At 41.1% G+C, this 17,114-nt stretch overlaps 1 protein-coding gene across 4 annotated transcripts in view; it reads left to right on the forward strand.

Moving 5' to 3' along the window:
- The window catches only part of EYS (eyes shut homolog), a 490,906-nt gene that overhangs the window by 6,328 nt on the left and 467,464 nt on the right, over positions 1-17,114 (forward strand). For 2 of the 4 annotated variants that reach the window (XM_079970286.1, XM_079970287.1), the window contains 2 exons: positions 12,544-12,666; positions 15,910-16,023. In XM_079970286.1, the coding sequence (XP_079826412.1) occupies positions 12,544-12,666; positions 15,910-16,023 (237 nt within the window). Of the gene's footprint in view, positions 1-2,367; positions 3,002-5,335; positions 5,436-12,543; positions 12,667-15,909; positions 16,024-17,114 lie in introns of those variants that run through there. The other 2 variants (XM_079970288.1, XM_079970289.1) reach the window with 2 other exon arrangements.

Raw genomic sequence — 17,114 nt, forward strand, 5'->3', positions numbered from 1 at the left:
TACCCTCCCTGTATGGGGGGGTGGGGTTTGTTCGCTTGACCTTGCTATGCCTGTCATGGGGTTGTCTGCTTTGAGGCAGGGGCCTGGTAGGAATTTGTCCATTTGGCTGATTGGCTGGTGCCATTTGGTTTTGAAAATCGTCACAACTTGTAAGGTTGGCGGTTAGGCATTGGTTCAAATTGGTTGGTGGAGGGGTAAGTGCCTACCCCTCCAATGGTGGTGCGGAAAGGGAGTTCCGTTAAAGGAATCCAGGGGCTTGCCATTCTTTTCATCCTTGTCCCTGGCATCGGACTTGGGCCGTGCAAGCCACCAGGAGCATGAGGGTGAGAAGTGAGGGACTGAGGCCCAGCTTCATTTTCTCCCCAAAATTTGTTTCCCGCACTGGCTTTCGCTGGAATCCGGAAGTCCAGTTCTGTCCCCTGGGCAAGGATAGATAGTCGGAACCAATGCCTAAGCAACCACTCACTTGGATGTATTTAAATAAAGTTGTGGCCAAAATCGTGCCAAAAACCCAAACCAAAATTGATGTGTGATGTGTGAGTTATTGGGGGGTGGCTTGGGGACCTCGACACGCAGATGCCTTCAACATTCCAGGTTTATATTTAAACAAAACACCCATGACAAGTATAATGTGAGATTATTATTTTTTAAAAGTTTCACAACCAGTAAATAAAGGGAAAAATCTATGAAGTTATCTCCCACGAATCAGTTAATGTGTATATTCATGATCTAGACAAGGCAGCAAGCAGTGAAGCAGGATTTGCATATCTGACACAGCTCTTCTAGGTTGTTTTGGCCTACAGAGGGCTGACTGGTTTTCAGAAGTAAACAATGCTAGTGGAATGGGCAAATTGATTTCAAAGCTGACTAATGCAAAGTAACGCACATTGGGGAATTATCGCCCATCCCATAGTCAACAGTGCTTCAGTGACTTTCTATTTTTTTCCCTTTTTGCTTCAAAACCGGAGTATTGTATTGCAAAGAACAAGGCTTGCACTATCCTCTAAGGTCTATCTTGCTGTTTCTCATTATCACTCTTCTCCAAGACTGCAATCCTGCACACAGTCCTGCACATTGACCTCAGCATGATATAAGAAACCGAGCTGTGTGCAGAATTCCAGGCCGAGAGGCACAAAGCATTTATAACCTCAATACACATTTTGATACTGCTCAGCATTTCTTCTGCTTCTTCAAGCATTTCTCTGAACACCTTGGGCAAGATTCACCTAATGTCAGCAAAAGCCTTGTTCCCCCCACTCTCCTCCACCTGTGTGCCCGCCTCCCGGAGTTGTCAGGAAAACATTAAGGTGGGAGGAGAGGGATGATTGTTCCATCTGCTGAGTTCCAATGTTTGTGCATTGGCTTCACTTGGTTTAGCTATGTTCTACCTCAAGGACGAGGGACCTTTTGCACCTCCAGAGCCTCATTCATTCCCTTCTGGATATTCTTCCAAGGTCCACATGCCAGTGGTGGCTGGAACTAGGAGCAAAAGTGGGTGGAACAATGAATTTACGTGCTGCCTTTTGTACAGTAGGTGGGATGCGGGTGGCACTGTGGTCTAAACCATTCAGAAGGTCGGCGGTTCGAATCCTTGCAACAGGGTGAGCTCCCGTTGCTCGGTTGCTACTCCTGCCAACCTAGCAGTTCAAAAGCACATCAAAGTGCAAGTAGTTAAATAGGTACCACTCCGACGGGAAGGTAAACATCGTTTTCGTGCGCTGCTCTGGTTCACCAGAAGCGGCTTAGTCATGCTGGCCACATGACCTGGAAGCTGTGCCAGCTCCCTCGGCCAGTAAAGCAAGATGAGCGCCGTAACCCCAGAGCAAGTAGGCAAATACAGTAGGCAAGTTTCTGGAAACACTCGCACACCTCTCCTTATCCTCCACTGAGGCAAACCAGGAATTTTCAGAGTTCAAGGACACATTCTAGCAAAGGCTTGCAAGGAGGGTACAAAGCAGAGCTTGTGAGGACTGTGGCTTTGGATGGTGTGTGGCCTGGGGGAAGTCCCAAGGGCAAGATAAAGGGGCCTAGAGGGCCACATTTGGACCCCTAGCCTGAGGTTCCACAACCCTGTTGTACACATTTCTCAATATAGTTTTGGCTTTTAAAATTGGTATATATTGCTTACACACATCATGACAATAAATTACCAGCCACCAAAAGCTGGGCATAAAAAGTCTTCATCAAATGTCTTAGAAAGTGTGCCCCAAATGGTACCACTCAAGTCTAGGGTAAACCATGCAATGTCTCATGTGCATTGAAATGAATTTGCCTATCATCTCTCAGCAGGACACTTCACAGTGTAGGAGAGGCAAGCGTACCAGACTCTGACAACCATTTGGGGGCCTGTGGAGCTTGTTGATGACCCATGATTGGAGATCAAGTTTGCTGTGGTGGTTAGAGAGTGAGATTAGGGACTTGGAGACTAGGACTCAAATTCACACTTGGCCATGAAGCTCACTACGTGATATTGGGCCAGCCACTGCCTTTTAGCCTAACCTAGTTCCTACAGTTGCTGTGAGGATTAAATAAGAATAATCATATGCCACCATGAGCTTGGAGGAAAGGTGAGATGTGAATGTAGTAATCAAAATAAAAATGATTATAGTGTATGGCCTTTGAACAGGGTGACCACAATCCAACATAGTTAAGTCGTTGGAAGTCAATGTTCTATTAGCAGGGGGTAATTCTAAATGGCAGCCTACATCCAAATGTCAACAAAGATCACACCCTCCTCTGGGACCCTTGTGCCAAGTTTGGTGATACCTTGATACATGTGCCATATAAATTTTATGAAGCAAACAGACAGATATCTATAGGCTGTATGCTTCCAGGACTGTATGCAGTCTTACTCAGGAACCCTACATGTTTGCATAGAAGCTAGTCCCATTGAGTTCAGAGAAGTTTATTCTTCATTAAGTGGGCATAAGATTGCAGCCTGAATGAATTTATTCACAGCTATTCCTTTCTTCAGCACACAGCACTTGTAGCAATTTTCCAGGTGTTCTGAAAATCAGTTGATAATGTTGTCTCAGCTCTTTTTATCCTTCAAAGTCATTTTTTTTGTACGAAACCTCATAATGTTTGTTTTCAGTGCCATTCTCCCAGAAAATGTGTAGTGTGGAATGGTTCATAAATCTAATTCATGGCACATTTTCAAAATGCATACAGCCCTATAAAAGCAGTTAAAATAGCAATAGTCTAGAAACAGGGGAATAGTATATGCTTGGTATTAGAGACCTGGATGTTCTAATGAAAATCTCTGTTAGTCACTCATGCAGTCATTTTATTGTTCAGAGTGGTTGGCAGCCCTATTCACAGCTGCCCCGTGAGACAAATCATTGCCCCCTTTACAGACAGGGAACAGAAGCTGAAAGTTCTCCAAGACCATCCTTTTTGCCTGTGGCTGAAATAGAGTATTGAGGGCAGTTCCCTCAGGGCAGATTTTCTTGCCAATGGAGTATCTTTCCTCCCACTTCTTCATGTTTTATTAGACCATATGTGTCACACTGAATGAGGGACAGAGAGAAATTAAATAAATGTTTTAAATATGCGCACATCAATAAAATAAACTAGCGATTGCAAACATTTTGGGGTCTGGGACACATTTGGAAATTTGAAAATGGCTGCTGTCAGGAGTGTGGCCTGCCACAAAATGGCTGCCGCTTCCAAAAGAGCAGGAAAAGGAAAAGAGAAGGGAACATAAAATAGTTCAAATATTGGCAGCGGGGGGGGGGGGGAGGGAATCTATTCAATTTTGTTTGTTTGTTAACAAAAGATGTTAGGTAAATGTTCTACTTTTCCAGATTCTGTTAAGTCTTGGTTGTTATGCCACTGTTGCAGCTTTGCTGCTGTAGAATATATATATATATGAATGAATCCAGGAATCCAACTGAGACATGTCTTAAACAGGAAGGAAATCAAAACAGAACAGCAACGGGAGGATTCCTGCATTGCATCCCTCACCTCCACGTTTTTTTCCAAAAGGTTTATCAAGCTGCCTATCAACCGTTCCATGTGGCTAGCTGGCAGCAAAACAAATGATTCCTGTGCTTCTTTTCCTACTGCAAAACACACATTTTTTAAAAAGCCTCTCAAGCAGCTGCCTGCTGGCTATACCATGTGGCTGGCAGGTAGCAAAACAAAACAAAAAAAGTAGCAAATGGGTGGAGCTGAGGACTATTAAACAAAACAAAAGCAGGAAAAGTGCAGTCTAGAGAAGCGAAAAACAGCAGCTCTTTAGGACCCCAGGGGCACCTACTGCCTGGCGTCCAAACAATCACAGCTTTGACTTCACTCATTGACTAGAAACACTGATAGGTGGGAGTAGCCAGGCTGGTTCCCCATAACTTTTTTTTCGCCTAGGAGGGCTAGATAAGTAGAAGAAAAATTCCTGAAAGTAAGTTACAAGGATCAATCAGAGCTGCACAAAAAAGTATGAGGAAAACTCAGCACATAGAAACCTAACCCACTGTAAAATTATTACCAAGTGGCAAAAAAATGAAATCTTAAAGCAAGGTTTTCTTCTTTCTGTTTGGGTTCTGTAGAAGTTACAGCACAAGAAAGCACCAGAGCAGGAGCAATGAGAAGGTGGAAAGGTGTGTGAAACAGAGATGAAGCTAAGGTGGGGGGTACATTCATATGCAGTTTATTCCATTTTCCCCAGTCTTTCCCTAATTGTTAATTTCCACATTATATTTGAGCTTTCACATGACATGAAAACAACTTCCAGAAACATAGCAGAATATAATGCAAGTTCAGAGCTCATTTCCATATTACTGGCAAATTGATTTTCACACATGCACACACAAACAAGCACACACACCTGGCCAGATGACTGAACGATCTCTGAGATTTCTTTTTTAGCTAAGATATGCCTCTAGCTAGCCTAACAACTAAAGCCAGATTTTTTTTTACTCACCTACTGGCAATTGCATTTTCTTTCTCTCTGATTCTTATTGGCTTTAGGCAAGAGGCAAAAGAATATTTTGTGTCCATATAACTCACAGAACTAAATAATTGGAGAAGATCAACTTGGAAATGCCAGCTTTTAATATATAAGATGTTGCTTTTCCAACGGAATGAAATTCCTGGTGAAGAAGAACATCTGTATTGCATATTCTTTTAGTTGCATAAAATTTGATACAAGATATGGAAATAGCACAGACAGACAGTCTAGATGTAATGAGCTGGAGGATCTGGGGCAGGTCCTCTAGGCAAATATGCCATGTTGCATTGCTCTTATATCTGATGCAATGCAACATAAAATAATACAATAAAAACAAAGCAGTGGCTTATTCCACTGCTATTCAACAATGTATATTTATATTTGCAGTTAATGCACAGTTATCCTGTGTATTAAATACCCTGAATGAATTATCACAGAAATTAGAACTGCAAGGACTGTGTGACAAATTCACCCATTTTTGAACAAGGTAATCGCTCCCTCTTCCAGTGCATTCCACGATGACCTTTTCAAGAAGTAGTTATGAGCATCACTTTATATGCCTACTGATAAGATTATAATTGATAGCTAGCATTAGGCTTTAGGGGCTCCAATCTTGGAGGTGTGACCCAGCATTAAAGCCTGTAAACCTGGATCAGTTCATAAATGACAATGAAAAGACAAGACATATTACAAGGAAACAAACACCTTTGGGACAAAGAGGCATTTGGACAGCCATTTATACTAACTCAAGGTTATCAGGGGAAACAGTGTCTCTCTGGTTGTCTTCTATACAGCCATAATTCAAAGATACGATATAATAACAATGTACTCCTTTCTTTTGTTTTAGCAGATGCAGGCTTATTCCTTAATGCAAGGTTTCTCAAAGTGATTGATATTGAGCCCCTGGAGTTTATGGGATTTTGCAGTGGGTGGATAAAAATGTAGGGGTGGGATCAAAAAGGACCAGTGGAGAAAAAGAAGTTTACAAATTATAGTGTGCAAAAAGTAATTGGGAACTGTGAGCCTCAGAAATAAGAGAGATACCACAATACAACAGACCATGGTGCTTTATTGCTAAATATAGGTGAAGATTTTCACCTTTTAAATGTTAAATATATAGTGAAATTGGTTCAATTTACATTCCTTAGAACTTGGGCTGAGGTCAGTGTCAACTTTAAAAGCTCATTAAGGGGTCAATAAACTCAAAAGTTTGGGAAACCCTAGCTTCATGTGACACCCAATCCTAGTTCCCTTTCAAATTAGGAGTGGGCTTTCACTCTCTTAAATGGGAGCTAGATGGTTACTGGGCTAGATATTCTGCAATGGCAATAGCTTTTCAGTATTCGTTAAATAAGTATAATTGACCCCTTTTGCTTGAAGTACTAGTAAGTGAAAGAGTGAAACACTGATTTCTGTGTGGCTATTACTACCATGCCAAATTTAGTGTTCTTGCATTCATTTACAGAGCCCTAAACAACCTAGGTCCAGAGTACCTTAGGGATTGCCTTGACCCTTATATCCCAGCTCAGTCACTGAGACTCTCTGTAGGACCATCATTGGTGAGGCTCAGCCGACAACAAAAAATGAGCCTTTATTGTTATTCGCTTACTATTGTGGAATACCCTGCCAACAGAGGTTCAACGGGTGCCTTATACATAAAATAAATGTGCAGGTCAGTAGTGAGGTTAGGGCACCCCAGTGAGATCACCAGATTAACTCTTCCAGTGTGCCTGAACCACCCCAAACTCACTTTTGCACAGCCCTGCATCACCCCTGGAACTGTTCCGGCATACAGCAGGGTGCCACTGTTGGGAAGCCATGTTCACAGCACTGCCACTCCTCGTTGGTTGCTCCTGCCAAATAGTACTTAAGGAATTTCATCCGTGCCAAACAGAGAACATGACATCCTTCTAGGATGCTTCATGAAAGTCGGCCGTTGTTCCACAGATACGCCACTTGAGAGCATGTGTGACGTCTGTCTTATGGGAACCTCCACTAGACTCCATGGTTTCCTTTCATCTCTTCTTGTCCCTGGTGCTAGGAACGCCACTGTTAAAAGAATCGCTTCTTTTCTTATAGGTTGCTGAATAATTAAATTCTTAATGATGCCATTTTAACCTTACAAGTAGGGCTTGCACTCTTGCTATTATAGATGTGAGCACAGTGTAATCAACAGGAAGCATTTGCCCATGTTGTAGAAAAATTCTTATCCTGAGGGTTTTGCTTATGCTTCAGAATGACCCCTTTGGGAATTAGTCAAATAATCTTATCCTGCTGAAAATGTTCCTGGGAGATTTTCTGAAAACCAAACCAAAGTTGAACCCTTCCTTCCCACTGATTATCAAGGGGATATTTAGCTGTGACTTGTGCCAAGGAAACCACAAAATTCTCACAATGCCCGTGAAAGCTTTATGAGTGGGTAGATGAATGCAGATCAAAATGGTTTGGTTTGGTTTGGTTTTGGAGGGGGGAGCCTTTACTGTGATGGAGGCTCTGCTAAATCAGATTTAAATGTAAATGTCATTTGGAATATAGGGAATAGCGTTCTGTAATTCCAAAAAGTCATTGAGAAATTCTTCCATGGTTCAATGTCTGTTTCTGTCTAGTAGGAATTGCTACCCCATTAAAGATCGCTCCAGTTGTTGCATGAAGGACAAGTCACACCTCCCTGGAATGGGGAGGGGGGGTTATTGGGGAAGGCTGATCTTTGCAAATTCATTGATAGCCACTACATCCTCCCCTGGATTCTGAACAGGCAACTTGAAATCACCAATGCCTCATTGCACCAAAATGCAAAAGAAATTGCAGTACTGTACTGCCCTTTGGTGTCACTTCTATAAGGTCTTGTAAGTCTTCATAGAATTTGTCAATTTCAGTTTCTTCAGCAGCAGTAGTTGGTGCATAAACTTGGATTACTGTGATGTTAAAAGGTCTGCCTTGGATTCGTATCGAGATCATTCTATCATTTTTGGGATCGCATCCCAGTATAGCTTTTGCCACTCTTTTGTTGACTATGATGGCCACTCCATTTCTTTTACGGGTTTCTTGCCCACAGTAGTAGATATGATGGTCATCCGAACTGAATTCGCCCATTCCCGTCCATTTTAGTTCACTGATGCCCAGGATGTCAATATTTATTCTTGCCATCTCATTTTTGACCACATCCAACTTACCCAGGTTCATGGTTCTTACATTCCAGGTTCCTATGCAATATTTTTCTTTACAGCATTGGACTTTCCTTTCGCTTCCATGCATATCCGCAACTGAGCATCCTTTCGGCTTTGGCCCAGCCACTTCATCAGCTCTGGATCTACTTGTACTTGTCCTCCGCTCTTCCCCAGTAGCATGTTGGACACCTTCCGACCTGAGGGGCTCATCTTCCAGTGTCATAACTTTTATATGCCTGTTGTCTTTGTCCATGGAGTTTTCTTGGCAGGGATACTGGAGTGGCTTGCCGGTTCCTCCTCCAGGTGGATCACGTTTGACCTTATAAGTAGGACCTTATAGAAGTGACACCAAAGAAGGATGTTCTTCTCATTATAGGGGATTGGAATGCTAAAGTAGGGAATCAAGAGATAAAAGGAACAACTGGTAAGTTTGGCCTTGGAGATCAAAACGAAGCAGGGCAAAGGCTAATAGAGTTCTGTCAAGAGAACAAACTGGTCATCACAAACACGCTTTTCCAACAACACAAGAGACGACTCTACACGTGGACATCACCAGATGGGCAGCATCGTAATCAGATTGATTATATTCTCTGCAGCCAAAGATGGAGAAGCTCTATACATTCAGCAAAAACAAGACCTGGAGCTGACTGTGGCTCAGATCATCAGCTTCTTATAGCAAAATTCAAGCTTAAACTGAAGAAAGTAGGAAAAACCACTGGGCCGGTAAGATACAATCTGAATCAAATCCCTTATGAATACACAGTGGAAGTGAGGAACAGGTTTAAGGATTTAGATTTGTTGGACAGAGTGCCTGAAGAACTATGGGTGGAGGCTTGCAACATTATACAGGAGGCAGCAACAAAAACCATCCCAATGAAAAGGAAATGCAAGAAAGCAAAGTGGCTGTCCAACGAGGCCTTACAAATAGCAGAGGAGAGAAGGCAAGCAAAATGCGAGGGAGATAGTGAAAGATACAGGAAATTGAATGCAGATTTCCAAAAAATAGCAAGGAGAGACAAGAAGGCCTTCTTAAACGAGCAATGCAAAGAAATGGAGGAAAACAACAGAATGGGAAGAACCAGAGATCTGTTCAAGAAAATTGGAGATATGAAAGGAACATTTCGTACAAAGATTACCATAATAAAGGACAAAAGTGGTAAGGACCTAACAGAAGCAGAAGACATCAAGAAGAGGTGGCAAGAATACACAGAGGAATTATACCAGAAAGATATGGATGGCTCGTACACCCCAGGTAGTGTGGTTGCTGACCTTGAGCCAGACATCCTGGAGAGTGAAGTCAAATGGGCCTTAGAAAGCACTGCAAATAACAAGGCCAGTGGAAGTGATGATATTCCAGCTGAACTATTTAAAATTTTAAAAGATGATGCTGTTAAGGTGCTACACTCAATATGCCAGCAAATTTGGAAAACTCAGCAGTGGCCTGAGGATTGCAGAAGATCAGTCTACATCCCAATCCCAAAGAAGGGCAGTGCCAAAGAATGCTCCAACTACCGCACAATTGCACTCATTTCACACGCTAGCAAGGTTATGCTTAAAATTCTACAAGGCAGGCTTAAGCAGTATGTGGACCGAGAACTCCCCTCTATGTGGGACAAGAAGCTACAGTTAGAACTGGATATGGAACAACTGATTGGTTCAAAATTGGGAAAGGAGTACGGCAAGGCTGCATATTGTCTCCCTGCTTATTTAACTTATATGCAGAATTCATCATGCGAAAGGCAGGGCTGGATGAATCCCTAGCCGGAATTAAGATTGCCGGAAGAAATATCAACAACCTCAGATATGCAGATGACACAACCTTGATGGCAGAAAGTGAGGAGGAATTAAAGAACCTTTTAATGAGGGTGAAAGAGGAGAGCGCAAAATATGGTCTGAAGCTCAACATCAAAAAAACGAAGATCATGGCCACTGGTCCCATCACCTCCTGGCAAATAGAAGGGGAAGAAATGGAGGCAGTGAGAGATTTTACTTTCTTGGGCTCCATGATCACTGCAGATGGTGACAGCAGTCACGAAATTAAAAGACGCCTGCTCCTTGGGAGAAAGGCGATGGCAAACCTAGACAGCGTCTTAAAAAGCAGAGACATCACCTTGCCAACAAAGGTCCGTATAGTTAAAGCCATGGTTTTCCCAGTAGTGATGTATGGAAGTGAGAGCTGGACCATCAAGAAGGCTGATCGCCGAAGAATTGATGCTTTTGAACTATGGTGCTGGAGGAGACTCTTGAGAGTCCCATGGACCGCAAGAAGATCAAACGTATCCATTCTTAAGGAAATCAGCCCTGAGTGCTCACTGGAAGGACAGATCGTGAAGCTGAGGCTCCAGTACTTTGGCCACCTAATGAAAAGAGAAGACTCCCTGGAAAAGACCCTGATGTTGGGAAAGATGGAGGGCACAAGGAGAAGGGGACGACAGAGGACAAGATGGTTGGACAGTGTTCTCGAAGCTACAAACATGAGTCTGACCAAACTGCGGGAGGCAGTGGAAGACAGGAGTGCCTGGCGTGCTCTGGTCCATGGGGTCACGAAGAGTCGGACACGACTAAACGACTAAACAACAACAACTGCCCTTTGATCTTTCTCTGTGCTTCACAAGAATTTAGATTCTCAAAAGAAAAAGTGTATGCTACAGAAAACTCTGAGCATCTGCAGAATGCATTTCCCTCTCTGCTCTGTAAATAAAACCACCTCTAATACATTAAGAATCTGGACCACTGACTTTCTTTAGGGATGCAGCCAAGTAGTGGTGGCCGCAGTGAACTGCATTCTACAGACTTCCAGGCATAGGGGAGTTCTGCATCCCCCAATTTACAGTTTCTTGAATGTCTACTGCAAAGTAATTCTTGCTAGTTCAGTAGGACCTGCTCCTAGGGAAGTGTGCATAGGATTGCAACCTTAATCAGGCAAGAAGGCGCAAAAAACTGTTTTGATGAATCTCCCCAGTCTTTCGGGAACCTGCAACATACAAGCTAGCCTCTCTTAATGAAAGGCATTTCTCTAGCATGTTCTTAATTTGTGTATCAAGAGTTCTTGCTTCAGATGACTGTTTTAACTTACCACGTTACCAAATGTGATAACAGCAGTTTGAGAACTGTCAGAGATAGTTAATAGAAAAATAAAACTGTCCCATTGCTAGAAAATAACCAACTTTATTATAATGCTAATTATTCATTTTTGATGTCATTCATATTGCACAAGCATTAAGGGGTTATTGGGCTGGCTTTAAAAGAAAGGTAGCTAGTATTATAAAATTATGACATGTTGAGTTTAAAGGACACATGTCCACATACGGACACTTAAGGAACACAACAGAAATGGCTGCAGAGAAGTTCTTTTAACCAAGCTCATTTATAATTGGTGCTGATAGGCACCTCTAATAGCCTCCACTGGCATACTGATCACAATGTTTCGCTTTCACTCTCAATCTTGTTATTTGTGTTACTTGTATTGTTTAAAAATAAAGCGAAGAACAGAAATGACATTCAAGAGGCAGTATAAAATCAGTGTTTTTGCTTGTGCTTACAGAATTGTAATGGACACTTATTTTCAAAGCTTTCACATTCTTGTTCTGCTTACATCAACATTTCCTTCTTCAAACAGTAGCCCTGTAAATAAGATTCTTTACAGAAGTTTAAACGTTAATAAACTCCGCTGCTGACAGTGGTGACGGTGTCGAGATTTTCCGGAATTCAAGGAATTGCATGCCTTTGGGCATCTAATGTAAGAGTTCTTAACCCCGCTCCTTCCTCAGAAAACTATTCTGATGTGCCAGAATTGCTCAGTAAGTTGTCGGCACATTTGCTTTGAAAATAATTAAAGCAAAAAGTCAATGCTATGTTTACTTACCTGTGAATAAGTACCATAAAACTTGGTAGGGCTTACTTCTGTGTAGACACATACAGAACTGCACTGTTGGAAGTGTACATTTCAGATCTTTTATAAGACTGTGCTAACTTGTCACATCGCTTCAGGATCTAGAGAAGAGACTGGTTCCATCTCTGCAGCCCCTTGTTCTTCAAGGATTCTTGATTTAAATTGAGGAGCTTATTCTGTCCGTTTGAACAAGCTACTTTTCTACCTAAACAAAACAATTGCTTTCTAGTAATTTTTTTTTAAAAAGTCATCAAGCACCATAATACATGTTTTTAGATCAAACAAAAAATGAAGATGTCAAGAATCCTTCTGCTGCCATCCCACTTACCTGGAAGTAACCCTCATTGAACTCAGTGGGGTTCGAGAAATAATGTTAGTAGGGTTTTTTTTATTTACTTTGTGGAAACGTTATATATATATACATATATATATATATATATATATATATATATATATATATATATACACATTATATATATTTACAAGACTTTTCTGCAGTAATCTTTGCTTATTCACTTTATTTCTCTGTTCGACAGGTTTTACTGGTAAGCTGTGTGAAACACCTATTGGTGGCTGCTTGTCACGACCTTGTGGCGCTTTCAGTCTCTGTGAAGATGGATTTGATGGTTATCGTTGTTTCTGTGCACCTGGTTTTATAGGTAGGTTTGGCTCTAAAGATACTGTACTTTAAATTCATTAAGCAGACCCCTTCCCCCAAAGTGCTGCATAGCAGCTAGTATTTTGTCAGTTTGTTGTCTATCGGTCCTATATGGCTCACTTCATACGCCTGTGGTTCCTGCACGATCATTTATGCAAGAATCTGCTGTTGGATTCCTAAACCAGCAGGGATTATGTGAAGGTGCTAACTGCATAAACACATACGTAGTGGGACTTAAATAAATATATAGTCACTACGATTTGTATGAGAAGGCCCTTTATGAAAGGGCCATAAGAATTTCACAAATAAAAATAGTGGCATCCCTTGGCTCATAGAGTTGGTTGGATGGATTGTAAGTGTTGCTCAGCCTTTTGGTTGAGAACTTGCTCGGTGTCTAAATTAGATCCCTGTTACAGAGCTGGCATTTGTTCTCTAGTACCAAACCGCACATAGCACATCATGAGAGATTGGCTAAAATTATATGAGAATTTTAAAATAACCCATGGGATCTTAATGTGAACTGTCTATTCATCTATGCACTGATTAAGGGGGGTAGGTCGGACCATAGGAGGATAAGTTCAAACCAGCAGTTAACCAGGGCTTCGCTTGACCTGGATATTAGGAAGAGGAGACACAGCAATATCTGCAGCAGAATTCTCCTTGTCTCCACTCTCCATCACTCTGCCTTCAGGATTATCTTTCACAATTCCCTTGTAACTGGAAATGCATAATACTCATTCCTTTCCCTGTATCAGTTTGCTATCCTGTCAATCAGAAGTCAAGGAGGAGGACCACATGACCTAGTATACCTGGCCACTGGAGTTTTCTTTTCACTGTCTACTTGTGCTTCAATATAATTGATTACTGCAAACTGTAAAGTGCTGCTGTGAAACCTAACATGCTTGCTGGATGTAGCTACTTGGAAATCAAAACTTACAAGGGTGATTTTAACAGGAGACTGCATTTAGATAGTACACTGGTATCTCGGGTTAAGAACTTAATTTGTTCTGGAGGTCCATTCTTAACCTGAAACTGTTCTTAACCTGAGGTACCACTTTAGCTAATGGGGCCTCCCGCTGCCACTGCGCCTCCGCCACGCGATTTCTGTTCTCATCCTGAAGCAAAGTTCTTAACCTGAGGTACTATTTCTGGGTTAGCGGAGTCTGTAACCTGAAGCATCTGTAACCCGAGGTACCACTGTAGTTCGTGTTGGAAATTCAATATCAGAATTTTGGCAGAAAACCAATTATCCTGGCTTTTGTTAGATGTGGAGTCATTGTTCACCACTTCCAAATAAAATCATAATGACACCAAAAAGTGTACATTTAAAGTAGACAGCCAATGTGATTTTTTAATATATATTTGTAGATTTTCACACACACACACACACACACACACACATATATATACATATGTAGAAATAGTCACACAGGTCAGTTGGTTAAGCATCTGTGTTGTAACTATAGTTGATGGTTTTGTTTTGCTTTTTAAAGCATTATTTCTGGTAGTCTCAGTAACTTGTATTACTCAACACCAGATTTTGATGTTGTAAATCATGCTTCTACAGAAAAAGTCATCCCTTGGGAGGAAAAGGGTTTATCGTTCTCTTCTAAAATAAATACTTGCTGAAACTCTAACACAACTTACCTGGGAGTAAGTCCCTATTGAATTCAGTGGTGCTGAAATATATATTAATAATTAAATATATATTAATACATTTATTAAATTTGTATCCCACCCTTCATCCAGAGATCTCAGGGCAGTTTGCAGCATAAAAATACAATATAAAAACACAAAATACATAATAAAAATAAGAATAATCCTCCCTTCCAGACACATTTAAAAGGGTATCGGATGTTAATCAGGCACAGGCTGATTTTCTCCTGGGGCATAAATGAATGAAGACACCACCTGAACTTCCTAGGGGGAAAACACTGCAGAAAAGGGCCATACTCATGTTGCCACCCTCTGGACCTCTCGTGGAGGGAGCACACAAAGAAGGGCTTCAGATGAATCTCAGGGTCTGGGTAGGTTCATATGGAGGGGTGAGTCCATGAGGTATTGCAGTCCTGAACTGTTATACTTATATAGTTAGACCACAGCAGGATTTACTCCTGGGTAAGTACATATTGAATGACATTGTTAGTCTTAAGCCAAATTTGAAAGTTAAGCACATGCTTCATTCTCTCTCATTAAAATTAGGGTTTAAAATGCTTGAGCCATTCCCTTTGATTGCAGAGAGGTAAGCAGTCATGCCCACCATGATTACAACTCTTAGAGCTGACCTTAAAATATACTTTCAGATTGCTAAGGGGTGATTACTCCTTTTATAATTGACCAACATCTTTCTTTTAGAATATTAATTTCAATGGGAAAGCTTTTATATTTTCAAATTCTAGGTTCTAAAAGAATTTCATTCTAAATACCTCTAATGGGTCTGCATTTACCCATGAAAGAAACTGCTGAAAGCAAATGTTTTCTTGGCTCAATAAATCACTATGATCACCTCAAGAAACATACATCATTCCTCTGCTTTATTAAGGGGAACTTGGGGGGGGGGGGACTTCGAAACAAGCCCAACACAACAAAATAGACACAGTTAAGCTTCAGCACCACTCAGTCTAAACAGTATTATATCTTAACTATTCGTTTAATATATTTATATCTCACCTTTCTTCCATGTTGGGATTCTAGGCAGCTTACAACATTTAAAATTATAATTATTTAATGCAGAGTAAAAAAGCAAACTAGTTAAAAACAGCAATTAAAATACTTCAGAACAGAATTAAAACTAGCAATCAAAACAGTAAGCACAATCTAGCCTTGTTCACTTTTGCAGCTTTGCTCTATGGACTTTTATCCGATAGGTGTAAAGAGCATTGCAAGTAAGCATGTGCATGAGCTCTGTGTGAGAGTGAAGTATATGCTTAACTTTGGGTGGCTAAAGACTGGAACTTCAGCATAATATTAGATCAAGTTGACCGACTGGGGACTTCTTCCTCAAATTGCCCTCAGAGAACTGAATACTAAAAGGAGTTGAAAATTTATAGCAATTTGTATGGAAAATGTGAGCGTTCTGTCTTCATGAGGTAATGTTGCCTGATGTTGGTTACCTTTATGTCAAAGGTAGGATCCTTTGCATGGAAATTAAGACCCGTATTCACTTATACATTTGATTTTGTTGTTTCCATTTGAGCTGCCCTATGAAGAATTTCTCAAAAATGTCCTCTTCACTTATTTCAAGGGAATAACTGTGAGACAGAAATGGATGAGTGCCTAAGTGGCCCCTGCCACAATGGTGCTACGTGTGTCGAACAGCTTAATGCCTTCAGCTGCCAGTGTTCTGATGGATTTCAAGGTAAGCAGAACATTATCAGCCTTTAAAATGCAGTGGATACAAATAATCATATCTAAGAGATTTATGCACATCCCAGTGCATGTTTAATTCAGAAGTAAATCCCTTTGTGTTTGCTCAAGTAAGTGGGAATAGGATTGTGCCATTAACTTCATCCAAAGCTAGAAATGTAGAATCATTTCATCTATCTCAAATCCTAAAAATAACTGTATTCACAAATCATAATATATTACTGTAAAAATTAACAATAGCGGCTCTTTCAGTTACCTGGTTACTTCAGTTGAGTGCTTTGGTTATCTCCTGCTGATAAATATGTGAAACAAATGCTAGCTTTATTTAAATATGGAAGGGTGTAGCTAGTGGGCATGATCCCAATGCTTGCCTCAGGTCATGAGATGTATAAGCACCTCTGTTGTCACCCGTTGTCCTGTCGTGAGCTTGAGAATGAAGGAGAAGATATAGCAAAGGGATCAACAAAGGATACTAACTGAAGGAAGAAATGCTAGAGGTCCAGTGGAGGTGTCTATAGCACTGTCTCTTCAGCCTATACTGAATCAGTTTAGATTATGACAGCCTGAGGATATGGAGAATCTGTTTGAAGAAGTGTGGTCACCCATCTGCCTCCCTGACCCTTGCCCATCCTGGCTTCTTAGAACTAGCCATTGGTGGGTTGACTGGTTGGGACCAGAGAGTGATTGATGCTTCATTGGAGAGGAAGGAGATACCAGAGGTTGAGAAATGCTGAGGTGTATAATTTTAGAACTCACCTGGTTGTTGTAATTGTCAGTTTTTAAAAAAATTGTTGTTAATGTTGCATTGTATAATTTCATACAATGCAATAATAATAATAATAATAATAATAATAATAATAATAATAATAGAGTTCTGTGTCCTAAAATGCACACCCAAAACAAGGCTGGGGGCTTTGGCCTGCCAGATGTTGCTGAACTACAGCTCCTATCATCCCTGGCCATCAGCTGTGCTTGCTGAGGCTGCTGGGAGTTGTAGTTCAGCAACATCAGGAGGGCAAAATATTCCCCAACCATGCCTCAGCATATAATACCACAAACTCTCTCAGGTTTTTAACTAGTATA

This window comes from Podarcis cretensis, assembly GCF_951804945.1.
Source record: "Podarcis cretensis genome assembly, chromosome: 3".
NCBI lineage: Eukaryota > Metazoa > Chordata > Lepidosauria > Squamata > Lacertidae > Podarcis > Podarcis cretensis.